This window comes from Pteropus medius, unplaced genomic scaffold (assembly GCF_902729225.1).
Source record: "Pteropus medius unplaced genomic scaffold, Ma_sr-lr_union100, whole genome shotgun sequence".
In the NCBI taxonomy this organism is placed as follows: domain Eukaryota; kingdom Metazoa; phylum Chordata; class Mammalia; order Chiroptera; family Pteropodidae; genus Pteropus; species Pteropus medius.
The window spans coordinates 1352827-1379417 of NW_024355990.1; the positions used below are offsets into that span (position 1 = coordinate 1352827).

A 26591-nucleotide genomic window follows, 5' to 3' on the forward strand; every position below is an offset into this window, starting at 1 on the left:
GGGGACGCTGACGCGCACAGCTGTGCCCCGAGCCGGGCCACATCCACAGTGAGAGTCACGGGCCCCACGCGCAGCCTTGGAGTGGGGCAAGGCCCCTTTAACTCTGTGGGCTTTCTTCCCACCCGCCACCGCCACCAGTCTGACCGTGAGAAGGACGTCGGCAAGCCCCAACGGGGGAAGTCTGCGACATCCCCGCCCAGCACTCCTCAGAACCATCAGGGTCACCTCAACAAGGGACATCTGAGAGATGTCACAGCCTCAGGGAGCCTGCGGAGCCATGACGACTGTATGCTGTGCGGGATCCTGGAGCAGAAGAGGGACAACAGGACACCCGAGTGAAGTGTGGCCAGGGCTTAGCGGTGATGTGTCGGTCTCGGGTCACGGATTGTAACAAGTGTGCCGCGCTGACGAGGATGTCCCCACGGGGAACCGGGTGCGGGCATCTTCGCTGTTGTCGTGTGCGTCTAAAACTGTCCTAGGATTAAAGTTTATTACGAGCAGGGTGCTAGCGACTTTGGCACAAGCCCCCATTCAGCCCACCGGTCAGAGGAGAATGCTCATCTTTGCCCCAGGTCTGGTCCGGGTGGGGTCAGCGGGTGGAGCAATGTCCTGTCCCCACAGAGGACCCAGGGCCTGCCTGCCAATGGTGCAGCGTGGCCGCTGTGCAGGAGGCTGCGTGTCGGTGCCCGGTGTGTGCAGTGGCCACACTGCCCTCGACAGAGCGAGGCCCAAGGGGCCGGCCGCCAGCCACCCTCCTGCCGCCCCAGTCTTTTACTTGGATTTGCTCTTCCCCCCAAAACCCGCTCGCCCTCAACCTGGACGTGGCTCAAGGGCTTCCTGCTCTGCAACCACGTCGGCCACAGGCGGGAGCTTCAAGCCCGTGCCTGCTGGGCTCGGTGCCGGCGCCTGGGGCGACGGAGCAGGCGTCCACGCTGGGCTCTGCTGGGAAGAAGGGACGCACATCTGCATGCCGCGGGAGCGGGACTCAGGATGTCGCACCGGAGGGTGGGGGAGCGAGGGTGCGGGCGAGGGGGCGTGGCCTTGGCCCCTCATGGGCCCCTCCTGGCCCCTGGTTGCTGTGGTCCAGTTTCACCCCTCAGTGAAGCAGCCTGGGGAGTTCCCAGCTTGATCGGCCTCCCCAGGGCTGTGCTGCTGGCCAGGCCAGGAGGGGCCCGAGGGGCTTCCTAGGAGGACGGGGACAGGGGAGGTGCTGGCCCTGTCACCCAGCTGGCAGGGAGAGGTTCCCCGGCAACCGGCCCCTTACATAACCTGCGTCGCGTGACTCCAGGTGCCTGTGGGAGGCAGCGTGGGGGCGGGCGCAGGGGCGCAAACGCGCCTCGGAGCTTCGCGCGGGTGTTTCTCCCCCTCGTGTTACAGCGTCATCCTGTGTCGCCAGCTCAGTCACCCACTTGCTCGTTAGAATACGTGCACTGACAGCGCAGATTTCAATAACTCGGGCAGGTGATCAGGCCTCGGGGAGCCCTCTGTCCTTGGGCCTCCTGCCCCCGCCCAGGTGGGACTGGGAGGGCCTGGGCGAGGCCAGGCGCTGGCAAAGCTGGCCGCTGGGGCCCGAGGGTAGAGCGAGGTAGACTCAGTCTGCTGGCCCAGCTCAGGGGCCAAGGCCAAGAGTGGGTCGGGTGGGGAGGGAGGAGCTGAAGGCAGGCCGAGAACCCAGGAGCAGGGGACCCCCACCTGGGGCACGCTGGCCATCTACATGCAGACCAGCAGCAGGCTCCAGCGGTCAAGGAGGTCGAGAGGTCAGTGACTCACCACGGGCCGGGCGGGGCGCCCGGCCTGGGTGCTCAGCCTGGCCACCCCCAAGCACACTGGTGCTGGGTGGTCGCTCAGTTTCCCCAGAAAGGTGAAAGAACCGGCTTCACGCGAAATGGGGTGACTCTTCATTTACCCCTGAAGCGTCGCTTTGTTTTCTTGTCTCTCTGCCTCTTAAATGACTTAAATTGCCTTGAAAGGGATCCGAAAGGTATTTTGGTACGGAGAGCAGCAAACCTGTTCTCTGGAATCTGAAGTCAGAGGACACTCTGGAGAGCCAGCCCTGGAGTGCGGCCGCGGGCCCTCGAGCCAGCCCGCAGCCCGGGCGCCATCGCCCGCCCCGCCCGCAGCTGAGGCCGCTGGCGCGCCTTGCCCGCGCGCGCGCAGATGGCTCCCCGGCCCGGGGCGGCGGCGGCTAATTTCAGCTGCTGGAGGCTCTGTTCTCTCTCCTCTCCTTCTCTTTTTTTAATTCCATGTTTATTTAAAGCTAGATTTTAAAATACTGTCTTCAGCCCTGAAATCCGACGTTTTCTTGCTGCAGATCCTGAACCCTGACTTGGGACCTCGTACCCCCAAAGCGGGGACGGCGAGGGCAGCTGGGCTGTGTCTGTGGCCCGCCTTGCCCGTGGGAAGAGGAGAAATGGTGTGGGGGCCTCGGGTACCCCACGGTGCCCAGCGTCTGGGGCCGCCCGCCCTGTTGCGGGCCAGTCTCGGGCGGGTCCCAAAGCAGCGAGTGCCCTCCTGGCCCGGGCGTGTCCCCTGGAGGCGGGACAGGGCCCAGATCGCAGTTCCCACCCGGGGAGGCGGCACCAGGTGGCCCGCAGTGTGCCTGCTTCTCCCCATCTCTGCTCAGCCCGGGACTCGGGTGTCCCCACTCCCAGTGCGTTTGGGAACCGAGGACGCATCCTGCTGTGCTGGCACTGGACCGAGTAGGTGGTGGGCGCTCAAGGAAGGCAAGGTCCTGTCGCCTTTGAGTAGCACGGAGCTGCCCTCCTCCGCTCTGCAGCTCGCCCCAGAATGTGCTGGGAGGACTGTGGTGAAACCGGGCAGGGGGAAGGGGAAAGCAGACGAGGGGCCGGGCGGGGAGGGCAGCTGTGGGACGGAGGGCATCTGACCGTGAGCTCCTGGGGCACATGGCTGGGACCCAGGGAAGCAGAGGGGCTGTGGAGAGCCATGGGCCCTGGACCCGCCCGACGGTGAGGTGGGGGCAGGGCAAGGCCCCAGGAGGCGGTGAGTGGCCCAGCGAGAGACTGGGCCTGCCGGGTGGGGAGCTGCGGGCCCCGGCGGGCGGGGCTCCGTTTCCGGTGAGAGCCCGCAACTGCGCGAACGTCTGGCTCCGGCTCTGGCGATGCGCGGCCTGTCCCCCGGCAGGCCTGGTCAGAGAGCAGCGTGATTCGCGAAAAATGACTTCAGTGTCAAGCTTGAAAATACCATTTGCCCCATCGGGCTCTTTTTCTTCCCAAACTTGAAACGGCCATCTTTGTAGAGAGTCATGGAAAACTTTAGCTGCTCCCTGGCTATCCAATTGAAGATTCCATCCACAGGGACAGACGCGTCGTCTGAGCAGATCCGGGCGACGTCCCACGCGGCCTCGCAGAGTGTGTCCTGCCGCGGCAGAAGCGCGGCCCCTGCCGTCCGCGGCTAGTCCTCCCCGGGTCTGGAGACTTTCTCCGTGGCCCTCCGGGAAGCGGCAGGCCCGGCCGCAGAGCCCCGGGCTGGCGCCCGCTCTGATCCTCCTGCATTCTTTGGCTCACAGAGTCCCCCCTGGGAAAACTCCGGTGGCTCCCTGCTGGACAGGTGCCAGGGCGAGCCCGGGCAGGGAGTGGGCACACCGCAGGGGCAGAGCCCCACCATCGTCTTCCTTGGGGGCTGGAGCCGACCTCGGGAGTGAGGTAGAGAGGGCGGTGGATGCAGACGCATCGGGTTTGTGACAGGCTTCATCCTGTGGGGGAAGGGTCGGCATCTCAGCCCCTGGTCTGCAGAGCGGGGTGGGGCTGGCTGGGTGGGCGAGCTGGGGCTGCGAGCGGGAGCCATCACTGCCACCTGGTGGACAGCCCAGGGAGGCGAGGCGGACGCGTGGGAGGCACAGAGGGGCTGTGTGCGGGACGGAGTTCCACCAGCGTGGACGGACTGCAGGAGTGGCGGATGGTGACAGGGATGGGGCAGCCGCAGGCAGAGCTGGGGGTCCGGTGCTTCATCGCGAGTGGGCAGTTGAGGGGTGCGAGGGGGGATGGGGCTGTGGGGCCAGAACTCTCCTGGGACAAGGAGACCCAGGGAAGGCCACAGACCCTGTGCGCCTGTCCCTCGTACCAGGCCCAACGATGGGGAAAAGGTGACACCTGTGACAGAGGCCTGCCCTCGGCACTGTGCAGACGCCGCCGGGCCTGCAGAGGGAGCGTGAGCAGGGACATGCCATCTCCCCTGGCAACTCGGGCTCTGCCAGGCTCTACTGTTGCTGTGATGTGTGCTTTCAAAGGGCCCTAAGACATCTTTTCAAAAATCGAGATAAAATTCACATAACATGAAATTAACCTTTTTAAAGTGTACAACTCAGCCCACTTTAGCGGCATTCAGTGCGTTCAAATGCTGTGCGAGCACCGCGCCTTCCAGTCCCACACGTTTCCGGAACCCGTCGCCACCGCCAGCCCCCCGTCTGCCTCCCGCCTCTTCGGGGGTGCGCGTCCTGGCCCTCCGCAGAAGCGCGGTCACGCGGCGGACGTGTGGCCTCTCGTGCCTGCCTGCCTTCACTCGGCGTCACACCGGGGTTCGTCCGCGCTCCCTTTGCGGCGGGTGCTGCTCCGTTTGTCCACTCGGCGATGGACACGGGGTTGCTCCCACCCTTCGGTGGCTGTGAATACAGCCGTGAATGTTCGCGCCCTGGCTCTGTCCCAGCACCCACTTTCTGTTCCCGTGGGCCCTGCCTGGGAGTGAACTGCCGGGTCCCGTGGCAGTTTTGCGGTTCGCTTTCCCAGGCCCCTCCACAGCGGTTTACGCCCCCGGCAGCGCACGTGGATGTCTGCACACCCCACCCACGGTTATTTTCTGTATTTAACTGGAGGCTTCTTCGTGGTGTGAAGTGGCATATTGAGGTTTCATCAATTTTTCAGTTGCGGTTGACATAGTATCGCATTCGTTTCCGGTGTGCAACGCAGTGGTCCGACACGTGCATGCCTCACGAGGTGGCCCCCGGTGAGTCCGGCACCCACTTGGCGCCCTAGGTAATTGCAGTTGCCGACTGCGTTTCCCATGGGGCACTTTACATCCCCGTGGCAGTTTTCGGGTTTTCGTAACTGGCGATTTGCACGTCTTCACCCCTTCCCTTCTTCACCCCGCTCCTGACCCCGCTCCCACCCGGTGACCATCAGTTTGTCCTCTGTACCTACGAGTTAAGTGCAGCATTATTCACAACGCAACCTAAGTTCCCATCGGTAGATGGCTGGATGAGGAAGAGACAGTACGTATACACGACGGACTGTTACTCGGCCATGAAGAATGAAATCTCGCCCTTCTTGACGACACGGACGGACCTGGAGAGTGTGTGCTGAGTAGAGTCAGTCAGAGAAAGACCAGTGCCGTGTGGCCTCACTTGCATGTGGGGTCATCACCGTGGTTTCGGCTTGCCTTTCCCCGGTCCCCCATGACGGAGCATCTTTCCACGCACGCGATGGCATCGCTCTGGAACCCAGCACCTTCCCCTCAGGGCTCTGTCAGGGAAGTGAACTTGGGAGATGCACTTGGCCACCTCGTGGCGCAGGCTTTGGACCAAAGCCCGGCCCCCCAGCTGGACGGGGTTCCCTGGACCCAGTGGGGCTGCTTCTCTAGCCCAGACAGTTCCAGAAGTGGCAGCAAGGGCCACGCTACATCCCTGTGTGCCCCCAGCACGGAGCTCTGTGGCCCGGAGGTGGGGCGCATGTGAGCTGTCTGGGGGAAGGCCCTGCGGCCCGCCTCGCCTGGCGCTCTCGCTGAAGAGGGCAGGTGCTCCTGGACATGCGGCAGGGGCAGGGCCCTGACCTGCTGCCTGCAGACGCTGTGGGTGGCAGTCCAGACTGTCTGCAGCCCTGGCAGGAAGACCGTAAGCCAGGTGGTGGCCGGCAGCCAGGGAGCTGGGCACGGCACCCTGCCCGCGGTGTCTGACCACCAGCCCACAGCACAGCTTCCCCAAGGCCACCAGGCTTGGTGGGGGGCAGGGCCCTGCTGGGTCCGGACCTCTCCCCCACAGTGGGGGACCAGACAGCTGCACCTGCCAGCAGGCTGTGCCCCCCCAACTGGGCTGCTGCTGTCACCGCCCCCTCTGCCTATGGCCCAACCCCAGTGAAGAACCCGCGGCCCGAGGGCTGCTCATAGCGGAGGGCCTAAGGAGCGAACTCATTTCTCAAGAAAAGCTGTTTTCTAGTCTCTGGCTTCCGATTAGAAATCTGCCGTCACTCACATCGCTCCCCTGTACAGAGCGTTTCATTTCCGTCTGGCTGCTTTCACGACTTCTTGCTTTGCCTTTGATTCTTAGCAGCTTAATTATGATGTGTCTAGGCACGATTTCCTCTGCCTTCATCCTGTTTGGGGAGCTTGAGCTTCTTGAATCGTAAATTGGTGTCTTTCACCAACTCTGGGACATTCCAGCCATCATTTCTTCAAGTGTTCTTTGCTGCTCTAATCTCCTCTCCTTCCGGGATGCTGGTAACGCGGTGTCAGGCCTTCCGATATCGTCCCACAGGTCCCTGAGGCTCTGTTCCCTGAGAGCTCGCTATCACTCTGTCCGCGGTTGGATGACGTCTGCCTCGTCGAGCTCACCGGCTCTTACCGTCGTTTCTCGTCGAGGCTGCCGTGTCCGTTTTTAGTTTCTAGTGTTACACTCTTCAGCGTAATAAAATGTCCACTTTGTTCCTTAATAGTTTCTGCTCCGCAGCTGAGAAGGCCCGTCCTTCCTTTGTTTTGGGCGTGTTTTTACCTGTGCGACGCAGTTTCGAACGCTTGCACGTTTTTGTCTCATGATCCCACCACCGGCTCCCCCTGGAATTGGCGTCTGGTGCTTAGCTTTTCCCTGGATAAAGTGGTCACATTTCACAGTTCTTCGTACGCCGAGGAATTTGGGGTTGCAAATCCGACATCTTGGCCGTTAGCTGTGTAGACTCTGGGTCGGCATGACCCGCTGGAGAGCGCTGTTTTCTGCCTCGGCGGCCCACCGCCCGGTCAGTTCAGACCTCGCAGGCTGCTCGCCTGCGGTGGCTACGGCTCCTGTCACGGGGTCCCTGATGTTCGGGGTCCCAAGCCTTTTGTGCTGCTGCGGGTCCATCCTGCGCACGTGTCACTCGGAGGTGAGTCCAGCCCTGAGCTGCTCATTCAGAGCACAGGTCCCTTCGTCCATTTTCTCCTCGTGGGGACCCTGTGCCCCTGCAGTTCCGCAGTCTGAGCTCTCTGCTGCCCTGGCCGGTCACCCGGGCCCCCAGGCCTGGCGGTGAGGGGAAGGGCAAACGGCACGGCGACTCCTGCCCCATGTAGGCCTCAGAGGGTGTGAGTGGCCCCGAATGGCCCCGCGGCCGCCCGCTCCGCCCGCTTCGCAGAGCTGGGATGGGGGATGTTGCACACGCCCGAGTTCAGCGTGTGGCCCCCTCCCTCCCGCCAGCCCCGGGGCTGCGACAGACAAGCGGTGCCCACCGTGCCACGTGGGCCCCTGGCAGCCCTTCTGAGGGTGGGCAGGGCCCTCCTCGGCCGCAGCCCTTGGAATAAGGAAGCGGCGCTTCCCCCTGTGCAGACGCCGTGTCCTCACGGCTTCCTTCACTCTCTAGCTAAACTCAGGCTGGATGCTGACTGGGAACGGGTCAGACTCAGAGATGGGTGTTTATGTTATTTATGAAAAAACGTTTCCTAGGAAACCAGTAGAGTTAGCAAGAGCACAGGGTATGACGGTATGGCGACAGCACCGCACTTGGGGGCACGGTGTCTGTAAACGTGGCTCTTAACCCATCGTGGGGACCGACATACAAGACCCACGGCACCTCCACCGGCAGACCGGACACCGCGGCCGACGCGCGGGTCTCGCCCACCCCGCCACCCCCTCCCTGGTACTCCCCGGTTCCCTAAGCAGCAGAGTCTGGACATGATTCCAACCTGAGTGGCTGATTCAGGGACTGCGTTGCAAAAATGCTCACGAGGGGCCCGCCACACCCAGTTTGGAGGACGTTCTAGCGAGTCTGCGGTCGCCCGAGGGTTGGGCAGCTGCTGCCCACAGCTCGCCCGCAGAGTCTGCGGGCAAAGTCCCCACACCTTTTTAAATATGTTGCCGCCAGACAAGGTTCTCTCTGAACCCACGTTCCGGTCCTGGGACTTCACGCACGCCGCAGCACGCCACCGGGGCGGCTTTGCCTGAGGCTGGGCCGTCATCCCCACTGCGGCTCCGTGGCGTGCGCGCTCTGTGGCCTGCTGTCTCCTCTGCATCGGGTCACGAGAGCGGCCTCCCGCCGCCGAGCCACTTGGGAACGATTACTCACCTGGCAGCGAATCCACCCGCACGCGTGCCATCGCCAAGCTCGTTTCACGACCGAACCCACCAGAATGCCACGCAGACGCGCAAGTGCAGCCCGAGGGCGGGAGGCCGGGCGTCAGGCGGCCCATCAACCGGCCTGCTCGGCCCAAAAGACAGGCGAGGAGTCGGGAGGAAGGGGGGACGGAGGGAAAGGGTGGGGTTCTGCATGACGCGCTCCGCACGGACTTCGTTCTTCCCGTTTGTAGTAGTTTCGGGGGGAGGGGAGTGGACTAGGAGCACCCAAAGCGAAGGTGTCCACTGCTATTCACACGGTACTGGAGGTTCTGGCCGGGACAACAGGGAAGGCGTCATCCAGGTTGGACAGGAAGGAGCGTTATCTGAACTCGTGCATCACACGGGGCTGCGAACAGAGAACCCTCAGGATTCCACTAAAAACCAGAACTGACGCAAGCTCGTCGCGGCTGCAGGATACGGGCTCAATGGGCAGAAATCAACTGTATTTCCACACACGTGCGATGAGTAACCAGAAGTTGAAACTGAAAAAAAAATCCACTCAGAATAGCATCAAAAAGAATAAAACTTTTAAAGAAAACCTGGCAATAAATCTTCATGACCCTGGATTAGGTGATGGTTCCTTAGATAGGACAGCGAGAGCACAGGCCACGAAAGAAAAAACAAACTGGACTTCATTAAAATCAAACACGCTGGTTCTTCAAAGGGCACGGCCACAGTGAAGGGCGCCCACAGAATGGGAGCACAGTTTTGCAAATCTTACATCTCATTAGAGTCTACTATCCAGAACATATAAGGAGCTCTTAAAACTCAGTCGCAAAATGACAGCTAACCCAATTTAAAAACAGGCAAAAGATTTAGAGACATTTCTCCAAAGACAGAAAAATGGCCGATAAGGACGTGAAAAGACGTTCAGAATGATCTTAGAAAAAAGTTGACAGGTTTCCGAGGTCTGACTTGGACAGTGAGGGCGAGCTGACCCTCACCTCCGGGGTCGGTCCGGGAGATGAGGGCGCCCCAAGCACGGTCAGGAGGGAGCTGGCGCTGTGCAGGCTGCAGGTGGCTCCCAGAGCAGGTTGGTCTGTGCTCCCAGCGCCCAGCCTTGGGGTCAGAGCCTGGGAGCACAGGCGTGTGAGGACAGCCCGAGGGTCCGAGATCCAGGGACGGGGAAGGAGAGTCTGGAGCAGCTGTGGCCGTACCCTGCGCCTCCCCTGAAGCAGGCCCTCTGTCCCCTCCGTACCCTTCCCTGGTCTGGAACCCAGGCTGTAGAAAGTCAGGGTCGCAGGGTGGGAGAGGCAGGCTCCTCCTAGGTGAGAACTGCTCCTGGGCCACCCTGTGTCCTGGGCGCGGATGGCAGCAGCTACCAGAAACAAGCAGGAGAGGCCCAGCAGCCAGCCGGGCACTGGTGACGCCGGACGCTGGTTCCCCCAAAACCCGAGGCCAGCGGCAGGGACCCCTCCTGGCAGAGGCGTGCATTGCACTTGCCACAGGCCCCTCCACGCACAGCAAGGCCACCCTGAAACCCAGGCTTCCAGCTCCCTTCCAAGAGCCCAGAAACGGCGCACGTACACGGAGGCCCCCCAGGCGATGCCCCCTTTCTCTCTGCTGTCTGCTCACTCCCTGGGGCACCTGGCTTCCCACCTTGACATCAGGAGTCCACACCAGCCCCCAAGGAACCGAAGTGCCCCCCACCAGAGGGGTCTGAGGCCTGACCACCAGCCACGGGAGTCACACAGAACCTCGAGAATAAGGAGAGGCTATCGATGTCACTTCTGAGGGAGGTGGGGCCAGAGCACCGTGCTGTACCTTGCTGCAGACAGCCACCTAGAGGTGACCACCAGAGCCCACTGGAGCCATGGCCTGCCTTCTGCCCATGGCTGGGCAGATCGAGAACCCCCACCTGTACCCGAGTCCCCAGCCGCCCCATGGCGCTGCCCAGACAGGTGGCCTCAAGTGCCCTATGAGGGTAAAGGGACGCTGGGGACAGCCACATCTAACCTGCCCTGGTGCCCCCCACGGACCCCAGCCCACGAGGCAGCAGCGTGCGGGATCGACTTTAATGAGGGCCGACCTGTGCGGAGTGAAATCCCACGAGACTGATTCCAAAGCGAACCATGAGCAAGGGAAGCCACTTGTCCCGCAGCCTCCGCTCGGCTGCTGACAGCCGGGAGCGGGCGGGTGGGCAGTCCCGGCTTGCCGCAGGCCCCCGCGCCCCAGCCGCAGGCAGCCCCGAGGACAAGCAGGTCCCGGCAGCACCTCTGGGAGCCCGGCAGGACGCGCTGTCACTCGCATCCTCCTTAGCAGGGCCACGGCCACAGGGCGGCCAGAGCGCCCGGCGTCGTCAGTGTCCCTCCGGCCCGCTGCCCCGAGCCGACAGCAGCACAGGGAGGGGTCGGCCCCGAGTCCACGGCTGACTGGCTGTGCTGCGAGGCCGGGCGGAGAGGAGCTCTCAGCAGAAGCCCCGCCAACTACCGGAGCAGCGGGAGCGAGGGAAGGGTGGGCGCTGGGTCTACGCGCCTTCTCAGAGGAGTGGCCTGCGGGGCCAGGGCCAGGGAGTGAGACCAGCACCAGGCGCATCGGCCCAGCCGTGGCCCGTGGGAGCCACAGCCTCAGAAGCTGCGTTTGGCCGGAGGATCAGAATGCCGCCATTTAATCCAGAAACGAGAGCAAGAGGCAGAGCTACGAAGGCTCCTCGGAGACGTACCGATGGCGGGCCTTGCTCCCCGCTGCCCGGCCAGCACCGGCCCTGCCTTCGGGAGCCGGGTCAGGGCGGCCTCACCGGCTCTGTGGGCCCCAGGCCGCGGGGAGTCCCGCCAGTCCCCCGGGACGAGGCCGAGTTAGGAGGCTGCCACCAGTTCCGCCTGCTTGGGCCTGGTCTGGACAAGATCTTTCCCTGTGGAGGAAACAGAAACGTTTGCTGTGTAGAGAAGATGCCACAGGCAAAAACTTCCAGAGAACAAGAGATGGCAAGAGACCAGGTCCCAGGACTTTGCACTCTGGGAAGGGCTTGCACAGCTCCTGGGGATGGTAAGTTAAAACAGAAGCCACCAGCATAGCAGGCACAAAGCGCAGGTGTTAGGAGCGGGCGGGGCCCGCGGGCAGGGCCAGCTCTCCCCATGGCTCGGACAGTGGGACGGGGGCTCCAGGGAGCAGTGCGGGAGCAGGAAGCCACGAGGAACTGTAACAGACGTGTCTGGGCCCGGTGGAGAATCTCCAAAGGCACGTTAGGTGATGCTACGGGACGGTCACCCCAGGGCCAGGATGCGTAGGAAGACGCTGGTTCTGGGCTGGACCACAGAGGCCGTCCACCCAACCTGGCCTTTGCCCAACTCCTGAATTCAGGACATGCCTCTCCCAATGGGGTCCAGCTCCTCCAAGGTGACCCAAACCCTCAGACATCCGGCCCAAGCCCGGGGTGACACCCTGTGCTCTGCCCGAGCCAGAGCCTAGCACCTCGCCCAGCGGGCTGGGGAGTGGGCGCTTTGAGTTGTGCGGGAAGTCACCGTTCACCGAAGTACGGAGCAAGGGTGTACCTGGTTTCCCGTCGAGAAGGGGCTCTGAAGGAACCTCTGGGAGCTCGATTTGTTCCTACGAGAACAGGGAAAAGGCCGTGAGACACAAGCCGCTAGGTCCACCTGTCCCCTCGGACAGGGGAGGGGCTGTTTACCTAGCTGCCCTCGGCTGACTTAGGACACACAGGATCCTCCCGCTCCAAAGCCCCACAGTGAATCCTGCTTAGCCCCTGGCATCACTGAGACCCGGGTCAGAGCCTGGGCGGGGCAGGGCCATGGGTGCCCAGGTCTGGCGTCTACACAGGCCGGGGGCCGCAGCGCTGACCCTGCTGTAATGTCCCAAGGCAGTGGCACATGGGTCAGCCTGGGGTGGGGCTGGCCGTCCCCGGGAACGCGGCGCTGCCTCTTGGGCCTGGGCGAGGAGGTAAATCAGCAGACAGGCGCGCATGGGCCCCCGGGTCGTGGGCAGCGGTGCTAAGATCCTGCCCTCCCGGCCAGCCTGTGGGGGTGGAGGGGACGGGATGGCATGCTGGGGCAGTGGCCCAGAGGTGAAGGCTCCCTCGTCAGGGGACAAGCACCGACCTTAGGGCCTGGACGTGACAGCCCAGCCTGTTAGAGGATTCTAGGGACGGTCCTACGACATAGGACTCTAGTGCGTAGGCCCAATGAATTTCAGAGAATGACCGGCCAAAACACGGAAAACAAAACCCGCCAAACCAAAAATCCACATTCCTGCCTGCGAGAGAGGAAGGGGCCAGTCTGTCCAGGCACACCTGGCTACCGGTCCCTCCAACAACCTGTGACAGTCTTGGGGGACGATCCTCGGCCATTCTTTCCGTGTCCCCTGCGGCCAGCCAGGGGACGGAAAGAACGTGCCTCGGTTTGCGCCGGGAATAACTGGGCAAAACCAGCCTGAGCGCTCAGGTGAGGCCCGACGCAGGTGCTCACCCGAGGCCAAGACCATGGAGGGCAGGACACTCGGACAGCCCCGTCACCTCCGTGCCCCGCCCGGCCCGGCCCCGCAGGTCCTGATACCTGAGTGATCTCATTCAGCTCCTTTAGGATGGCATCTTCGTCCTCCTGAGTGAAGCTTCCTGCCAACAGCTCATCTATTTGCTGCAAAAGGACGAGCTGAGCTGAAGTGCGTGGCTGGGTGGGGGCGGTGGGGAGGGGAGGCAGCCCCTTGTGGAGGACAGAGACAGCCCTGGCTCGAGGTGGCCAGCGCCTGGCATGGCAGGCATGACCCCCAGGGCAGCTGTCATCATTCGCTAGCGTGGCACATGCAGGCCCCAAAGACACGGCGACACCTACCCGCTGGTACTCCACAGCCTCCTGGGTCTCGTCCAGCACCCGCTCCACCTCTTCTATGGACATCACCTAAGAAGACCGGGAAGCGTCTGAGTCTTGTCGGTGGAGCGAGCACCAGAACCCCTAGCATTAAGGCCACCTGGGTTGTCAGGGCACGAGGCCTCGCCCCGTTCCTGTTTAAACAAAGCCAGGCCAGGCAGGACATGCGCCGTCTCTGGTCACTTCCGTTCTGGGTGGGGGGGGCCCATGGCACACTAGTCTTTCCGGAAGCCTCAGCTACACTCGGCCCCCCGCTGGCCCTTCTCACCTGACCCCCTGGCACCCACACCAACCCCAGTAGTTCCAGGTAAAAATAAGTAAAAAGCATAAAAAGTTTTCGCTGGGCGGGTGAGTTGATTTCTTCTCAGTGGCAAGTCCAAAGCTGCACCTTCGCCTGACTGGCAGGCACACTGCCACACTCGCCACCCAGAAAAGCAGAAGCCGGGCGAGGGGCGGGGCTGCGGCACGGCCTCTCTGGGCCTGTCTCCTTTCACCAGCCACCTCCTCCGGGAAGCCCTCCGACGGAGCCCCACCCCTCCCCCGCCCTGGCTGGAGTCCACCCAGGCATGTGCCTGTCACCCCGTTCTCGGGTCACATCCAAGCCTGTCCCGCTCCCCTGCTGCCCTCCCCTAGCAGTGGCTGCTTCCCCACCTCCCATCTGACACAAACACCTCTTGGCCAAGGGCAGGGGTGCAGGCGCGACCTTGGGGGCACTGTGCGGGGCAAGGCCTCCATGCGCCACTGGCCCCTCCCCTGGGCCCGGCCCCGGAGGACCCACCTGGTGCATCTTGTTCAAACACTCGTTTCCGAACCGCAGCCCTTCGATCACCTTCATTTCAATCTGGGTGAACTCGATGCTCTGGACCTGAGGACGAGCAGACGCGTGTGCTCAGGCCGCTGCCGCCGCATCCCCAGACCCGGCGGGGCTAGGATGACAACCCCACTGAGGACGTGCTCCCCTCGGGGCAGACAGTCCTGTGCCCTCCTCCCCCATCTTGTCCTTTCCTGTTGCCATCGCCACTGGGGCCACGGCAGGACTGACGGGGCCGGGAGGGAACCGAAGGACGGCCGATCGCTCATTGGCGGCTGTGGTTAGCCAGGGGTGGGACACGCTGCTCGGGGCCTAACGCCAGGGACGCCCCAGGAGGGTGTCCTGCCGACACCCTCGGTCACTGGGGCAGATCCCGACCTCCCTGTGCCATCTAGAAACGCCCCAGCCCCCCAACCACGGTCCTGTTAGAGCCGACCTGCCCCCAGCCCCTTAAGGCTGCCAGGTGCCTATCAGAGTCTCCACCTGCAGGCCTGACTCCCTCCCCAGCCCCTGGCTGAGCTCCAAAAAGGGAAGGGACGGGCCGGTCCCCAAGGGGTCCCCTGGCAGCGGCGGCCCGCCCAGCCCACCATCGCCTCCAGGCTGCTGATCTGGCTCTCCGTCCTGTCCAGGAGCTGCTCCCGGTACCGCTTCTTCTTGAGCAGCAGCTTGGCCCGTCTGCAGAGGGAACCGGACGGTGAGCAGTGACCGGTGACCCTGCGCCCCCGCTCCTGGGCCCGCACCAATGCGCTGGGCGCCCCCGGCCCGAAGCCGCCCTCGCGCCCCGCTGGCCCTGCACTCACTCCTTCCTGCCGTCCCGCAGGAGCTGCCGGGCGATCTCGCGCTCCCGCTCCAGCTGCTGCGTGACCCTCTTCTGGTACTGCTTCAGCTTGTCACGCTGCTGCTTCAGTTGCTGCCAAGGGCAGGTCTCACGTTACTACCCAGCCGACGCTGCACGTGACCCTCGCAGGCTGCACGGGTCCCTGAAGGGACCTCACAGCCCGGGTGGCCCTAACCGCTGCTGCCGGAAGCGTACCCTCTAATAGAGCTGGCAGGGTCAGGTCTGCCTCCTAAGGGATGTGTCCAGACATTCCTGGCTTGTCACCACTGGCACCTAGTGGGTGGAGGCCAGGGACGCTGTTCAGCACCCTGCAGTGCACAGGGCAGCCCCAGCCAGCCAGCCCGTGTCCACAGTGCCCGCTCTCCAAGCCAGCACACGTGGCACTGAACGCTGTCGCTGAGGAAGGGGGTGTTCTGGGGTCAGGTCAGGGCGCTCCCACCGCAGCCGCAGGGCTGTGGGCCTGCCCTCCGGCTTCGCTCCTCTGCGGGCTCCAGCCATTTTCTTACTGTGTCCAGCTTCCCTGCTCTTGTCACTCATCACTGCGCCTGAGAGGACAGCACTCAGGTGACGTGTTGGCGTGGCCGCACCGAGCGCCTGGGAACCCTGCGTACTACCCCAGGAGGAGCGCCCAGTCTTCCACACGCTTGAATCAACCTTTCCCTTTTTTAGGCCATTTATGTTTTTTTCCCAACGGCTGCACTTCAGGTGATGCTGCAAAGACCTGGGGTCCCCAATCCCCGGGCTGCGGCCTGTCAGGAACCGGGCCGCCCAGCAGGAGGTGAGCGGCGGGCGAGCAGCGAAGCTTCCTCTGTGTCTGCAGCCGCCCCCCAGCGCCGGCATCACCGCCTCAGCTCCGCCTCAGACCATCAGGCCTCAGGTTCTCATAGGAGCACCCGTCCCTGGTGCCAGAAAGGATGGGGACCGTTGGAGAAGAGCACCTGCGGGTGGCCGGCAGTTCTCCCTGCAGGATGGGGCCTTTAGGGTGGGAGACCCTGAGGTCTCCCACACTGAGTGAGGCAGGCAGGGGGTGCACGTCTTTAAGACTCAACATGGTGAAAAACCATCCACCAGTGTAGACGCCCTGAGCTGTCTGAAGGGTCCGTCTCACAGCTTCCTCTACAGGGTCTCTTTAGCGTCTCTGCCCACATGGCCTGTGGTCAGGCTCAGTGACGGCGGCATGTCCTCTCCTTGCTACAATACAAGGCACCCACCACCGCAGCTCCACAGCCCAGAGACCCCCGGCCAGCCTATGTGTCCCGTTCTGGCTGCCTTTCCTCCCCAGGACGCTGGGCACACACCCGCGCCCCTAGCCCATTATCCGTGCTGGCTGTGTGGCCAGGCTGTACCCTTTGTAAAGCAAAGGGCCTGAGCAGAGTGTCACAGGATGGTGTGCTGGCCCTTGAGTTTTCTCAGCCAAGCTTTTCATCCTAGGGACCATCAGGCAATGCCCTGTTCTACTGTATGCAAACCGTGCCATTCCTGTTCAGGCCCCAACAAGGTGAATCCTTGGCAGGTAGAAAGGTCTCCTTGAAGAAATATAGAGGCGGGTCCTTAGAGAGATAAAAGGACACCCTCTGGGGCTTCCTGCTCTGCCGGAGATGTGGGTCACCTGGAAGCAAGGCCCCAGGCCAGGCACACCTGTGGGCAGGGCTGGGTGGGGTCTTGCTGTCCTGCGGGGGCCCTGGCCACTACTTCCCGTGGTGCCGAGCACCCCTCTTCCTACTATTAAGCACCCAATGCTGGGCCAATTTCCACCAGGGACAAGTTTGCCCATGGCTGCTGCTTCATCTGGAGAACTTCCTTTAAGACCCTTTTTATAATTTCTGGTTTCAAAAGCCAAGGTAAAAAAGCATCTGTCATTTGAACTCATTTCTTAATACAAAAGCAACATTTTTGTTGTGGAAAATTTAGAAAAGGAAAACTCTGCTCAACATTTTGGGCTATGTCCTTCCTGATACAAGTTTCTCCTCACAAAAATGGATGATTTTTGACCCACCATTTGACTTGATACATCATACACTTCCTCACACAGAAACTAACTTGTATATCAGACGCCCCTGGAAGAGGCACTTGAATCTGCAAGTAGGAGCATCGTCATCATGAGAAATAGCAGCCTGGGGGTGGCAGACGGCCCCCCCCAAACCCCTGCTGGGTATCAGCGCCTTGACAGGGAACCTGCCTCCGCAGATGAGAGCGCGGGCCCAGGCGGATGTCAAGCAGGCGGATGTCAAGCCCGGCTTGAACTCTAACCCCGCCCCCCCGCCCCACCCTCGACTTCACAGATTAGTCTCGTTTTCTTTAAATCCCAACTTCTGGGCGCAGAGAGAAGGCCTCACTGCTCGGCCGCCGCCCCTGGCCCGCGGCCTGCCACCCAAGCCCGCGACACGCGTGGGTGCGGACTCGGGCTTCGCCCCGCAACTGCAGAGCAGGAGGCGCGGGCGCGCTAGGCAGCCCGGCCCAGGACTCGCTCCCTTGGGGCCAGAATTTAAGAACCACCCCCCGCAAACGTGGGCTCGTGGACGGACACAGCGTGACCACACACAATGGGCCACTTGCCACCCGCCCCAGAAGCCGGAGGCACAGTCTCCTCGCACCGGATTGTGCGCGGTCTCTGAGATCGAATCCACCGGACCCGCGGGCGGGCCTCAGACGGACGTCCGGACCGAGCCCGCGGAGCCGCCCCGGCCCGGCCCGGCCCAGGCGGGCAAGGCTGCGACCCCCGCGTGCGGGGCCCCGCGGCAGCGGCAGGCCCTCGGGGCCGGGCGGCGGCCGGGCGGAAGAGCACCCTGCCGCCCCCGACGTTTCCCGGCCGCGCCCCCCGCGCCCGCGGCCGGCCCCTCACCAGGATGGCCTTGTCCTGCTCCGTGACGCGGCTCTGCTTCTTGCGGCCGAACAGGTTGCCCATGGCGCCCGGCCCGCGCCCCCCGCCCACCGCCGGCCGGGCCGCCCGCTCGCCACCGCCCCCACGGCCGCCGTAGTCCCGGCCCGTCCCCGACGGTGGCCGCACGGGGCCAGGCGCCGTAGAGCGCGAGCGGCGCGGGGGGCGGAGCCGCGGAGCGCACGGGGGGCGGAGCCGCGGAGCGCGAGGGGCGCGGGGGGCGGAGCCGCGGAGCGCGGCAGCGCCAGGGGCCGGAGTTCGAGTCCGCCGCCCCACGACCTCGGAGCTGGCTGCGCTCACAGCGGCCCCGTGGGGCAGCGCGAAACGGCACAGTGTGGACGGTAGGGCCTGGAATGTTCTAGATAGTGTGCTTTATGTGCGTTTCCAGAATGCCCGCATCAGTCTTTAGGTGGGAACCTTGCGTTCCGGGGAGGCCAGTCTCCCCAGGCGCTCAGACGTTTTGTGCCCGAGGCGCTGCCCCGCAAATGCTGCGTTCCTGGCGCTGTGGACAACCTCCTGGGCTTGAAAGTGTCCGCTGACACGCTACCTGAGCAGCACACCTCCACCTGGCCATGCAGCATGGTCACCGCCACTGTGTGTCTTCCGGCCTGTGGGTCAGTGCCGGGAGAGCCCGGCGTGGCCTGTCTCGACTTCGGGCTCCGTGTTCCCGGCAGAAGCTTTCACGGGGGCGAGAGCCATTCACAAGCACCCGGAGCCACGCGCCCCGCAGCCCTGGTTCCCGCCTGCACCCCGCTTCAGAACACACACTGCATCTCAGCTCAGCACCCAGCCCTGGTCGGTCACCCCAGCGGTCCCGTCACTAAGTCTCCAGTGGGTCATCGCCAGCTTGCCCCGTGCCCAGCGGCTCCTGGCCATGGGCGCGTGAGACGGCAAGCCCACGGCCTGCACCCACCTCCTTGCCCCTCCCGTGGAGTGATTTCCTCCCTGGGGAGCGGTGTCGCCCAGGCCCGGGGGCACAGGGGATGCTGGCGGCAGCACCGCAGGTGGCAGGAGGGCCCAGAGTGAGTGTCTGCCCAAGTGAGGGCACATCACTGCCCCCGATGCGAGGGGCCCCATGCACCAAGCTGCTGCCGGTGCCTGGCTGTCCCCTGGGAAGGCAGCCTTTCGGGGGTTTCTGTGCTGGGGGCCAGGCGAGCCGTGGCGAGGGAGCCCGTGCACAGCCTCCACCCACTGTCACCGCGGCCACGGTGTGCAGGGCCCATGAGCGAGCGCTGGGGCCTGGGAATGGCTGTGCCGCTCTGTCGTGAGCCGTCAGCACTGGCCACCAGACCTCGAGCTCTGGGATGGGGCAGCACCCCTCTAGGTGGCTCCGTGCAGCGCTGCTGGACAGAGGTCCCTGCGGCAAAGGCACTCAGCACCAGCGCACCAGCCACCCCAGCGTGCGGGCCCACGCGTGCTGGGGCAGGCGCCCTTGCCTCTCGGCCCTGCTGTTCTGGTGCCCCTTCCCCACGGTGACACTTGGTTGATGATGGGGAGAGCAGCATAGAGCTTTCCAGGGGTGTCGCACACTACCGACGGGGCCACCTGGGAGCCAGTGGCAGAGGCAGGCGTGTGTAGGGTCATCACAGCTGCTGCAGCAGGTAAGTGGGAGCCTCCACTTACCATATGGTGCTTGGTGGCTTCGAGACCAGGCCGGCGAAGGCGCACGGCTAGTGTCTTGGGAGGAGCTGCCACCCAGCACCACCTGCCTGCCGCGTGAGTGTGCCATCTTGGACCCCTGTCGGCTGTGCCACCAGCTCTCGTCACAGGGAGCGGGGAGGAGCCTTCCTTGCTGACTCCAATTAAATTGCAGGTCTGTGATCATGATGAATGGTGGTGGTTTCGAGCCATTCTGTCTCTCGTGGTGCTTTATCCAGCCGCAGGGGTGACCAGAGCAATGCTCTAGGCACCTGGGGAAGGCCGAGGGTGGGACACTTGTTAGAATCCTCTCCTGGGGCCCCTCCCCCCTCTGCTCAGGCTGGGACCTGGGCGGCAGGTGACTCCATTAAAGCACTCACGTCGGGTCTCTATTCGGCAGATCTGGATTTTTCTGTCAAGGGTCGATGTACACTTCCAACTTTTTAAGTTCCGGTGGCACTTGACCAGCTGGCCACTGCCCAAGACCCTGGCCCGTCCGCGTGACCGCTGCTCCATGTGCTGCCTGCCCCCTTAATCCTGGCCCCGTCCCTCCCGGCTCCCTGGAGTCGGGGCCGTTTCGATGGCAGCACCTCTGCCGTCATTCCTGGCCTGCAGACCGAGGGGTTTTGCCAGGGCCTCTCTCGGGGCGTGTGCTGGGGACACAGTGGGGACTCGTGACGGGCTGCACCGATAAGCTCACATCACGCCTGTGTCTCACTAAGCCCTGGCGTCTTCACTGCACTGAGCCACGTCTGCAGCTCAGCGCAGCTGCATCACGTCCACATTTCCAGGAACGGAGGAGCAGACGGCCAGGTCCGGGGTCTCGGGCTAGCACGCCCACAGGCCACTCCTCCATGCACACCTGGGCCACCCCTCCAGGGTGCTCCCATCCGATCCAGCAGGTGTGACCTGCAGTTGCGGGCCTGGAGGTGCCGAGGGCTCGGGGTGGGGCGTGTCAACCTCCCCTGAGCAGGCAACGGCCGGAAGTCTGGTCCCGTGGGAGGCAGACGCTGTCAGGCTTCGTGGGGTGCGCAGGCCAGTCCACGCGACCCTCTCCACCCCGACTCCCACACTCTGTGCTCTGCCTGGGTGCCAAGAATCTGATTTGCATTGTGAGCCAGAGCCCGCAGGATCGGACTTGGGGCTGGCTCCAGACCCTGCACTCCGGCCACACGAAACAAGATGTTCGTTAGAGTATCCTACACCAGGGGTCCCCAGTCCCTGGGCTGCGGACCGCTACTGGCTAGGACCGGGCTGCCCGGCAGTGGGGAGCGGCAGGTGAGCAGTGGAGCCCCGTCTGTGTCTGCAGCCGCTCCCCAGCAGCAGCATCACCCCTCAGCTCCGCCGACCGTCACACACTCCATGCTCGTAGGAGCACCGGCCCTGGTGCCAGGAAGGTCGGGGACCACTGCTCCACGCTCCCGGGTTTTCTAACTCTAAATGGAGCATTTAGAGCCCTGGCTCGTCATTTCGGAGACACAGTCTTCCCGACGCAGTCGAGTCACCGCCCGCCTGTGCCCCAGAACCCTGCTTCTCAGCCCACGTGTCCCAGGCAACCTCAGAAAAGGGTTTTGCCGCTGTGCGCCCCAAGCTCCACCCCATGGGGGGCCGTGACAAGTGACCCCGGGCGGGTGGCTTGAACCCGCTGCCTCTGTCTGGGGCTGCAAGTCCCAGGCCAGGTGTGGGCCGGGCTGGCCACCCCGAGCTGGGACGGTCTGTCCAGGCCCCTCTCCCAGCTGCTGGGGTTTGTGGGTGCTCTTCGTGGCTCTGAGCGTGTGGAAGCGTCACCCCTCTCTGCCTGCGTCTCCCCAGGGGCCTGTGTCCACATCACCGTTTTCATGAGGATGCCACTCACCCACATGACATCGTTTTAAATTGATGATTTCTGTGAAGACCCTCTTTCCAATTCAGGCCACATTCTGAGGTGCTGGGGTTAGGACTTCGACATGAATTTGTGTGTGGGAGGGGACACACTTCGACCTGTAATGAGATCACTACAACACGTAACCTGCAGGGTAGGCCAGCCTGCTGGTGACCCTCTGGGGACCAAGGCAGGTGGAGACGCCGGGGCTGGAGAGGGTGAAGGGTTGAGACACATCTTGTAGGAGCCTGAGCAGCAGAGACGCGGGCCCCGGAGAGGTCCAGGAGGGCGTCTGCATCTTCTGTGGAAGCCGGGGACTGGACGCTCTGTGGGCTGGGGTCAGGCAGCCGCCATCCCCGAAACGGCCACACGGTGGTGCTGCAGGATAGCCCGGCGGCTGCCCCAACACCGACACCCAGGGGCCGGCCGGCTCCCCGCCGCGCACCAGCACCCCGCACCCCTGGCACCAGGCAGCCAGTGCTCTGCACTGGCACCAGCAGGCAGTGGCCCCTGTGGGTCCTTGCAGGACGGTGGGTCCAAGACCAGGCGGGGTGGGGTGGGGGGTGTAGGACCCGCCATGCATCCGGCTCAGCTGGGAGACGCCTCATCTGTCCACTCACTCATCCGCCCACGCCTCCCTCTCTCCCTGCACCCACCCACTCGCCCACCCATCCCCTACCCACCCATCTATCCCCCACCCCACCCCCCATTCAGCACCTACCATGTCAGGCCCTGCTCTGCGTGCCAGGGTCCCTGCTGCCATGGTTCACGTATGGTGGAGGGACATTGGGTCCGTGGTCAGGACAGGCTTTTTTGAGGAAGTGGCATCTGATCTCAGGAGCACCCTAGGGAGAGGGAGTGAGGGGACCGTGTGGGGACAGTGGGTGTGCAGGCGGGGACAGGAGGCTGCTGACCCCGACTGGGGAGGGGCCGGTCTCACCTGCAGTTTGAGAGGTGCCTCGGCTGCTCTGTGTGGGAGAAGGGGTCACGGAGGGGTCGCCCTGCGGAGGGGCAGTGGAAGGCAGTGTGTGGAGGGGTCGAGGCCAAGCGGCCGGGTGGGGGGCGGTTCAGAGACGATGGCAGCCGACACTCCAGCCCACACCACCCCTTGGGCCTCACGGCAGCCTTGTAAGGGGTCTCGGGGAAACCGAGGCCAGAGGAGTTTGTCACCTGCCCGGGGTGGAGCTCGGATTCCAACCCCTGGTCTTGGGGGGAGAATGGGTGGCTCCAGACCCCTGCTGCAGCTGCCGTGGCCTGCAGGGGTGACAGTGACCTGACCCGGGCGTGGGGAGCAGACAGGGTGACACACGCACCTGGCCCGGGCAGGGTGCGGGGCCGGCTGAGGGGAGCCTTGGGGGTGGGGTGCAGAGTCGTGAGTGGCTGTCACTCAGCCGGGTGGTCCCCTCACCCACCGCCAGTGTGTAACGGTGGAACGTGGCAGGTGACGGTACTTCCGAGACTGGGTCATGAGCGCCACGGGCTCCGCCTTGGCCGACAGCTGACAGCAGCCCCGGGGGAGACGTGGAGCCTGGACTCCGGACCTCTGACCAATGACGAGCACCTGCTGCTGCTGCGCTCTGGCCGTGGTGACACCTAGTGGGTGACGCACACCCTGTAGCCGCCCACCCTGAAGTCAGTGCTCAGAAGTGGCTTCGCCACCCCAGGGCTCGGCCATCACCAGGCTCACCATGTGGCGTCCTGTGATGCCGCTGATCCCAGGGCCCGGTGGCTTGGTGTCCCCCGCAGCGCTGGGCCCTGGGGCTGCCTGGCCTGGCCCGACCCCTTCTGCGTCATGTCTTGGCCTGGTCTCCTGTGTCCTGGCCTTGTCTCTACCTCCCTCCTGACTCACAGGGACCCCAGACCCGTTTCCCACCAGCAAAGCCCCGATCCACACGGGACTGACCCGGACACACGCCAGGCCACGCGCTCTGGCGTCATTCTGTCTCTGTCCTTCTCAAGTTGTTGTTAAGGTCACGACACACGGTTCACCATCACCAGTGGCCACAGTGCATTCACGACATTGTGCCACCACCAGCTCCAACCTTGCCGTCACCCAGACGGGTCAGGTGTGGCTGATCCCCAGGACGAGCAGGTGCGGGGCATAGGGGGTGCCTTTCGTGCCGTCCTGGGGACACGAGGCCCAGCCCTCCAGGTGGAGGCCCAGGAGGCCGTGGCTCCGAGAAGCAGGAGCAGGGGCTGGAACCGCCCTCCGGGGCGTCCCATGGACGCTGCCCATGCCCAGGTGCCACCGGACACCACCGGGCTTGGGAGCAGACAAGACTGGGACCTAAGTTCTCTCTATAGCCCCAACCCGACTCGCGAGGCCTCCACCTGCCAGGACCCACAGGGCTCATGGGGGGCCTTGCCCCTCCCTCCTGGGCCTGGGTCTCCTCCCGCTGCGGGGAGAAGGCGGCTGCGGCTCGGTTCCTAGCGAAGCACTGACGTCAGGGCTGCAGGCTGTCCCCTGGGGTGTGACGGTGAATAACACGGCGGAGAAGAAAGAGTCCGCCGGGGCTGACCTGCTTGCTCCTGGCTCCCACCTGTGCTTTCCCAGGGGCGCCCGTCCCCCACCCACCCAGCGCCACTGATCGCCCTCCAGCCCCGCCGCCCACCCTGCACGTGGCGGGGCTGCTGGCTTGGCCCCTCCACGAGGGGGCGCTGGGGCCACTTCTCAGGCCACGTGGGCCCTTGGCCAGCCTCTAACTGAATGTGAGAAGCAGAGTCACCTTGAGAGGCCAACCCCTGGGGCCCCGTCCGAGAGGGGCACCTGCCGAGCCCCCAGGCCGACGGTGCAGTCAACCTGGAACTGCCTTTCCCCAGACGCGCTCTGCGGGCCTCCTGCCTGGGACTGGGATCGCGGCTGCGCGCACCGGCGCACACGCACGCGCACACGCACGCGCACACGCTCACCGGGGCCCTGTGCGGACAGGTGGCAGCCGGGCCTTGTCACCCGGTGAACGTGCGTTTTTACACCTCCTGTGTGCCAAGGTCCTGAGATGGGACAGCCTATGGGACATTTCCTGGATGGTCCTGAGCAGAGAATGACCGACCCAGGAGAGACTTCGAGCTGCAGCTGCCACACGTGACGGCTCCTGTGACCGACGGGACAGAGCTTCGCTGAGTCGGACGACCCCACGAGGTGCCCTGGAGGAAACTCTTGTCCCCTCTCTTCAGCTGTCCTAGATCCTTGCCTGCAGCCGGCAGGGGCCATCGGGTACAGCTGGGCTGTCTCTCTGGGTCCTTCTCCAAGGCCACGTGGGGCCAGCCAGCAGCGGGGTGGGGCTGGGCCCGGGAGAGCGAGCTGGCCCGGCTCAGTCCCTGCGGTTCCCCTGCGGCCAGCTCCTGCCACGTGTCCATCTTTCATTTTTATGAGCACTCGATTTGTACTTAAGTCCCGGTGACAGAAAAACTGATGCTAATAGGGAAAATATTACTCTCTCCACTGGAGCGTGCCGGGCACAGCCGTGTGAAGGCTGCGTATTCTTCTTGTTTAAAACAAACCGTCATTTAATTCGGGGGTTCCAACTGCTTAGACCCCAGGTTTCCATGGTGATGGCTCCCTCCCCTCCTCTGAGCAGGTGCTATGCTGGCGGGCTCAGGAGGGCAAAGCCATGGCCCGCCAGCCCTCCTGCCCCTTCCAACGCCAAGGACAGGGACAGACATCTTCCTTCCCGCCCCAGCGTCCACCCGCCTCCTCCTGGCCGAGACCCCTGGCATTGGGGCCCTGCTTGGTGGCCATCTTTGCCCGGGGTTTACAGACAGAGGGAGTGGACGGCAGGGTGAAGCCCCGAGAGATGACCCCACCCTCGTCCTGGGAGCTGTGGCTGTGCTGGGTCACCTGACCAGCGGGTTGGAAGTCGCAGATGGCGGTCAAGATGCTCATCGGCCGGCTGATGTGGGAGAGTGTCCTGGATTCTCCAGTGGGCCTGGTGTCATCACGGGTCCTTGAGAGAGTGAGGGGGCAGAGCCTATCTCAGGGTGACACGATGAGGGGGACGTGGTGCCATCGCCAGCTTTGAGAGGAGGAATACGGGCGATTCTAGAAGCCAAAAGACCAGGAAACGGACTCTCCCTGGAGGACTCGGGAGGGACCTTCTGGCGCCTTGTTTCAGCCCAGCGAGGCCACACGGACTGTCCAGACGGTGAGAGTGAACGGACGCGGTGACTTGCGGTAGCGGCGTGGATGCTAATACAGGGCTTCGCCGGTCTGGGGCTGAGGGCCTGAGACCCGGCCTCCTTCTCCCTGAGTGACAGCTGGGCCCCCGAGCCCTGGCCACAGCCCCCCTGGCCTCCCTCTGGCCTCTGTGTGCTCAGCCAGGATGGCTCCTGTCCACCTCAAAGACCTTGTCTGGAGCCTCCCGGGTCCTTTCCTGCCCTTGTTCACGTCCGAGCCCATGTCCCCATGGCATGGGCATGGGGAACGAGGAGCCACACGAAGCAGCCAGGAGCCCTCAGCTCAGTGGCACTGACCAGAGGCAGCAGGTGGGGGTTTCGCCAGGAAGCCGACAAGTCCGTCACAGTGGGCCATGGTGGTGATGGGCGACCTCACGTCCCGGGTGTCACACGGGCCCCTCCCCCGGGTGACATGGCACAGACCCATCCCTTCGCTTCTCTTTGTCCCCTTTTGGGGCTGGTTGGCATAACCTGTCACTGGGGTGCTGCCCAGCCCCCGTTTCTTGCCACAGGGTGGTGACAAGAGCCTGTCCCCAAGCCAGCTCTAGGAAGCCACACCTGAGGACCCCTCGACTGCCACTTGCTCTGCATACCTCTGACTAGTGTCTTCGGGACCCGTCCCTGGGACTAAGGGGCGGTGGGCCTGGGGCTGCAGTGGGGGGCGGCCCACCTCGAACCTGGAGCCTTTGCAGAGATGGTACGGGGCCGTGTAGGGGCGGTGAGGGGGCCCCAGTGTGGAAGGCCCGTCCGGGCCGGGGGCGGGGAGGGGCGGCACGCTGGCTGCGAAGATGGACCTGTGTCCCTGAGCCTTGGGAGCGGGCAATGACGGGCACTGGGTCCATCCCCGAGCGTCGGGAATGGAAGGCAGGCGGCCAGCCCCGTGACTCCTCCGTGCTGGCCCGTCGAGGCTCGTGTCCGACTTCTAACTGGAAGGTGATAAATCTGGGTCACTTCCAAAACGAGGTAAGTGGCGTGGGAGTCCCTGTGGAGCTGGGGCGCAAAGACGCGGAGTAGGGCGGCTCCTTCACCGTGTCGGCCGGATGCCAGGTTTGGGGGCTTTCTGGGGCAAGTGGGGTACCTGTCCACATGGCGTGGGGGCTGGCCGGCAGCGAGAGCCGCCCTAGAGCGCACCCTCCTCCCGGGCCCTGGGGGGCCGTGTCAGCACCTGGCCGTCACAGAGGGACCTGGGCACCGCGTCCCCGGGGTCCCCCCCACACCACTGAGGCCCAGGTGCTATTTCCGCAAAAAGCGAAGCTGCCGGCCGGTCACC

General features: G+C 64.0%; 1 protein-coding gene and 1 long non-coding RNA gene across 3 annotated transcripts in view; one reads left to right on the plus strand and one right to left on the minus strand.

The window, feature by feature from the left end:
- Positions 1–6656, plus strand: part of LOC120600166 (uncharacterized) — a 10488-nt gene extending 3832 nt beyond the window's left edge. The window contains exon 2 of the long non-coding RNA XR_005652127.1: positions 4878–6656. This is a non-coding gene — a long non-coding RNA (uncharacterized LOC120600166). The remainder of the gene's footprint in view (positions 1–4877) is intronic.
- Positions 6657–8942: 2286 nt separating this feature from the next.
- CHMP6 (charged multivesicular body protein 6) lies at positions 8943–17775 on the minus strand. Of its 2 annotated transcripts, none has more exons than XM_039859515.1 (8): positions 17614–17775; positions 14734–14843; positions 14521–14608; positions 13901–13987; positions 13087–13152; positions 12811–12891; positions 11797–11851; positions 8943–11156 (listed from the first exon to the last, which is right to left on the minus strand). In XM_039859515.1, exons 1-8 carry the CDS (start codon positions 17674–17676, stop codon positions 11101–11103), a joined length of 606 nt encoding a protein of 201 aa, XP_039715449.1. In that variant the 5' UTR covers positions 17677–17775; the 3' UTR covers positions 8943–11100. The 2 variants fall into 2 exon arrangements, with proteins under 2 accessions (XP_039715449.1, XP_039715448.1); XM_039859514.1 differs by having other exon boundaries at positions 11767–11851.
- Positions 17776–26591: the final 8816 nt, after the last annotated feature.

Bases quoted from the DNA above. Each gene is read 5' to 3' on its own strand.
- CHMP6 (XM_039859514.1), bottom strand. From the start codon at position 17,676: ATGGGCAACCTGTTCGGCCGCAAGAAGCAGAGCCGCGTCACGGAGCAG. The intron at 13,988-14,520 runs GTGGGCTGGGCG...GCTCGTCCTCAG, and splicing joins TCAGCAGCCTGGAGGCGATG to GTCCAGAGCATCGAGTTCAC. The intron at 11,157-11,766 runs GTGACTTCCCGC...TTTCCTCCACAG, and splicing joins GCTCCGTACTTCGGTGAACG to GGAAAGATCTTGTCCAGACC.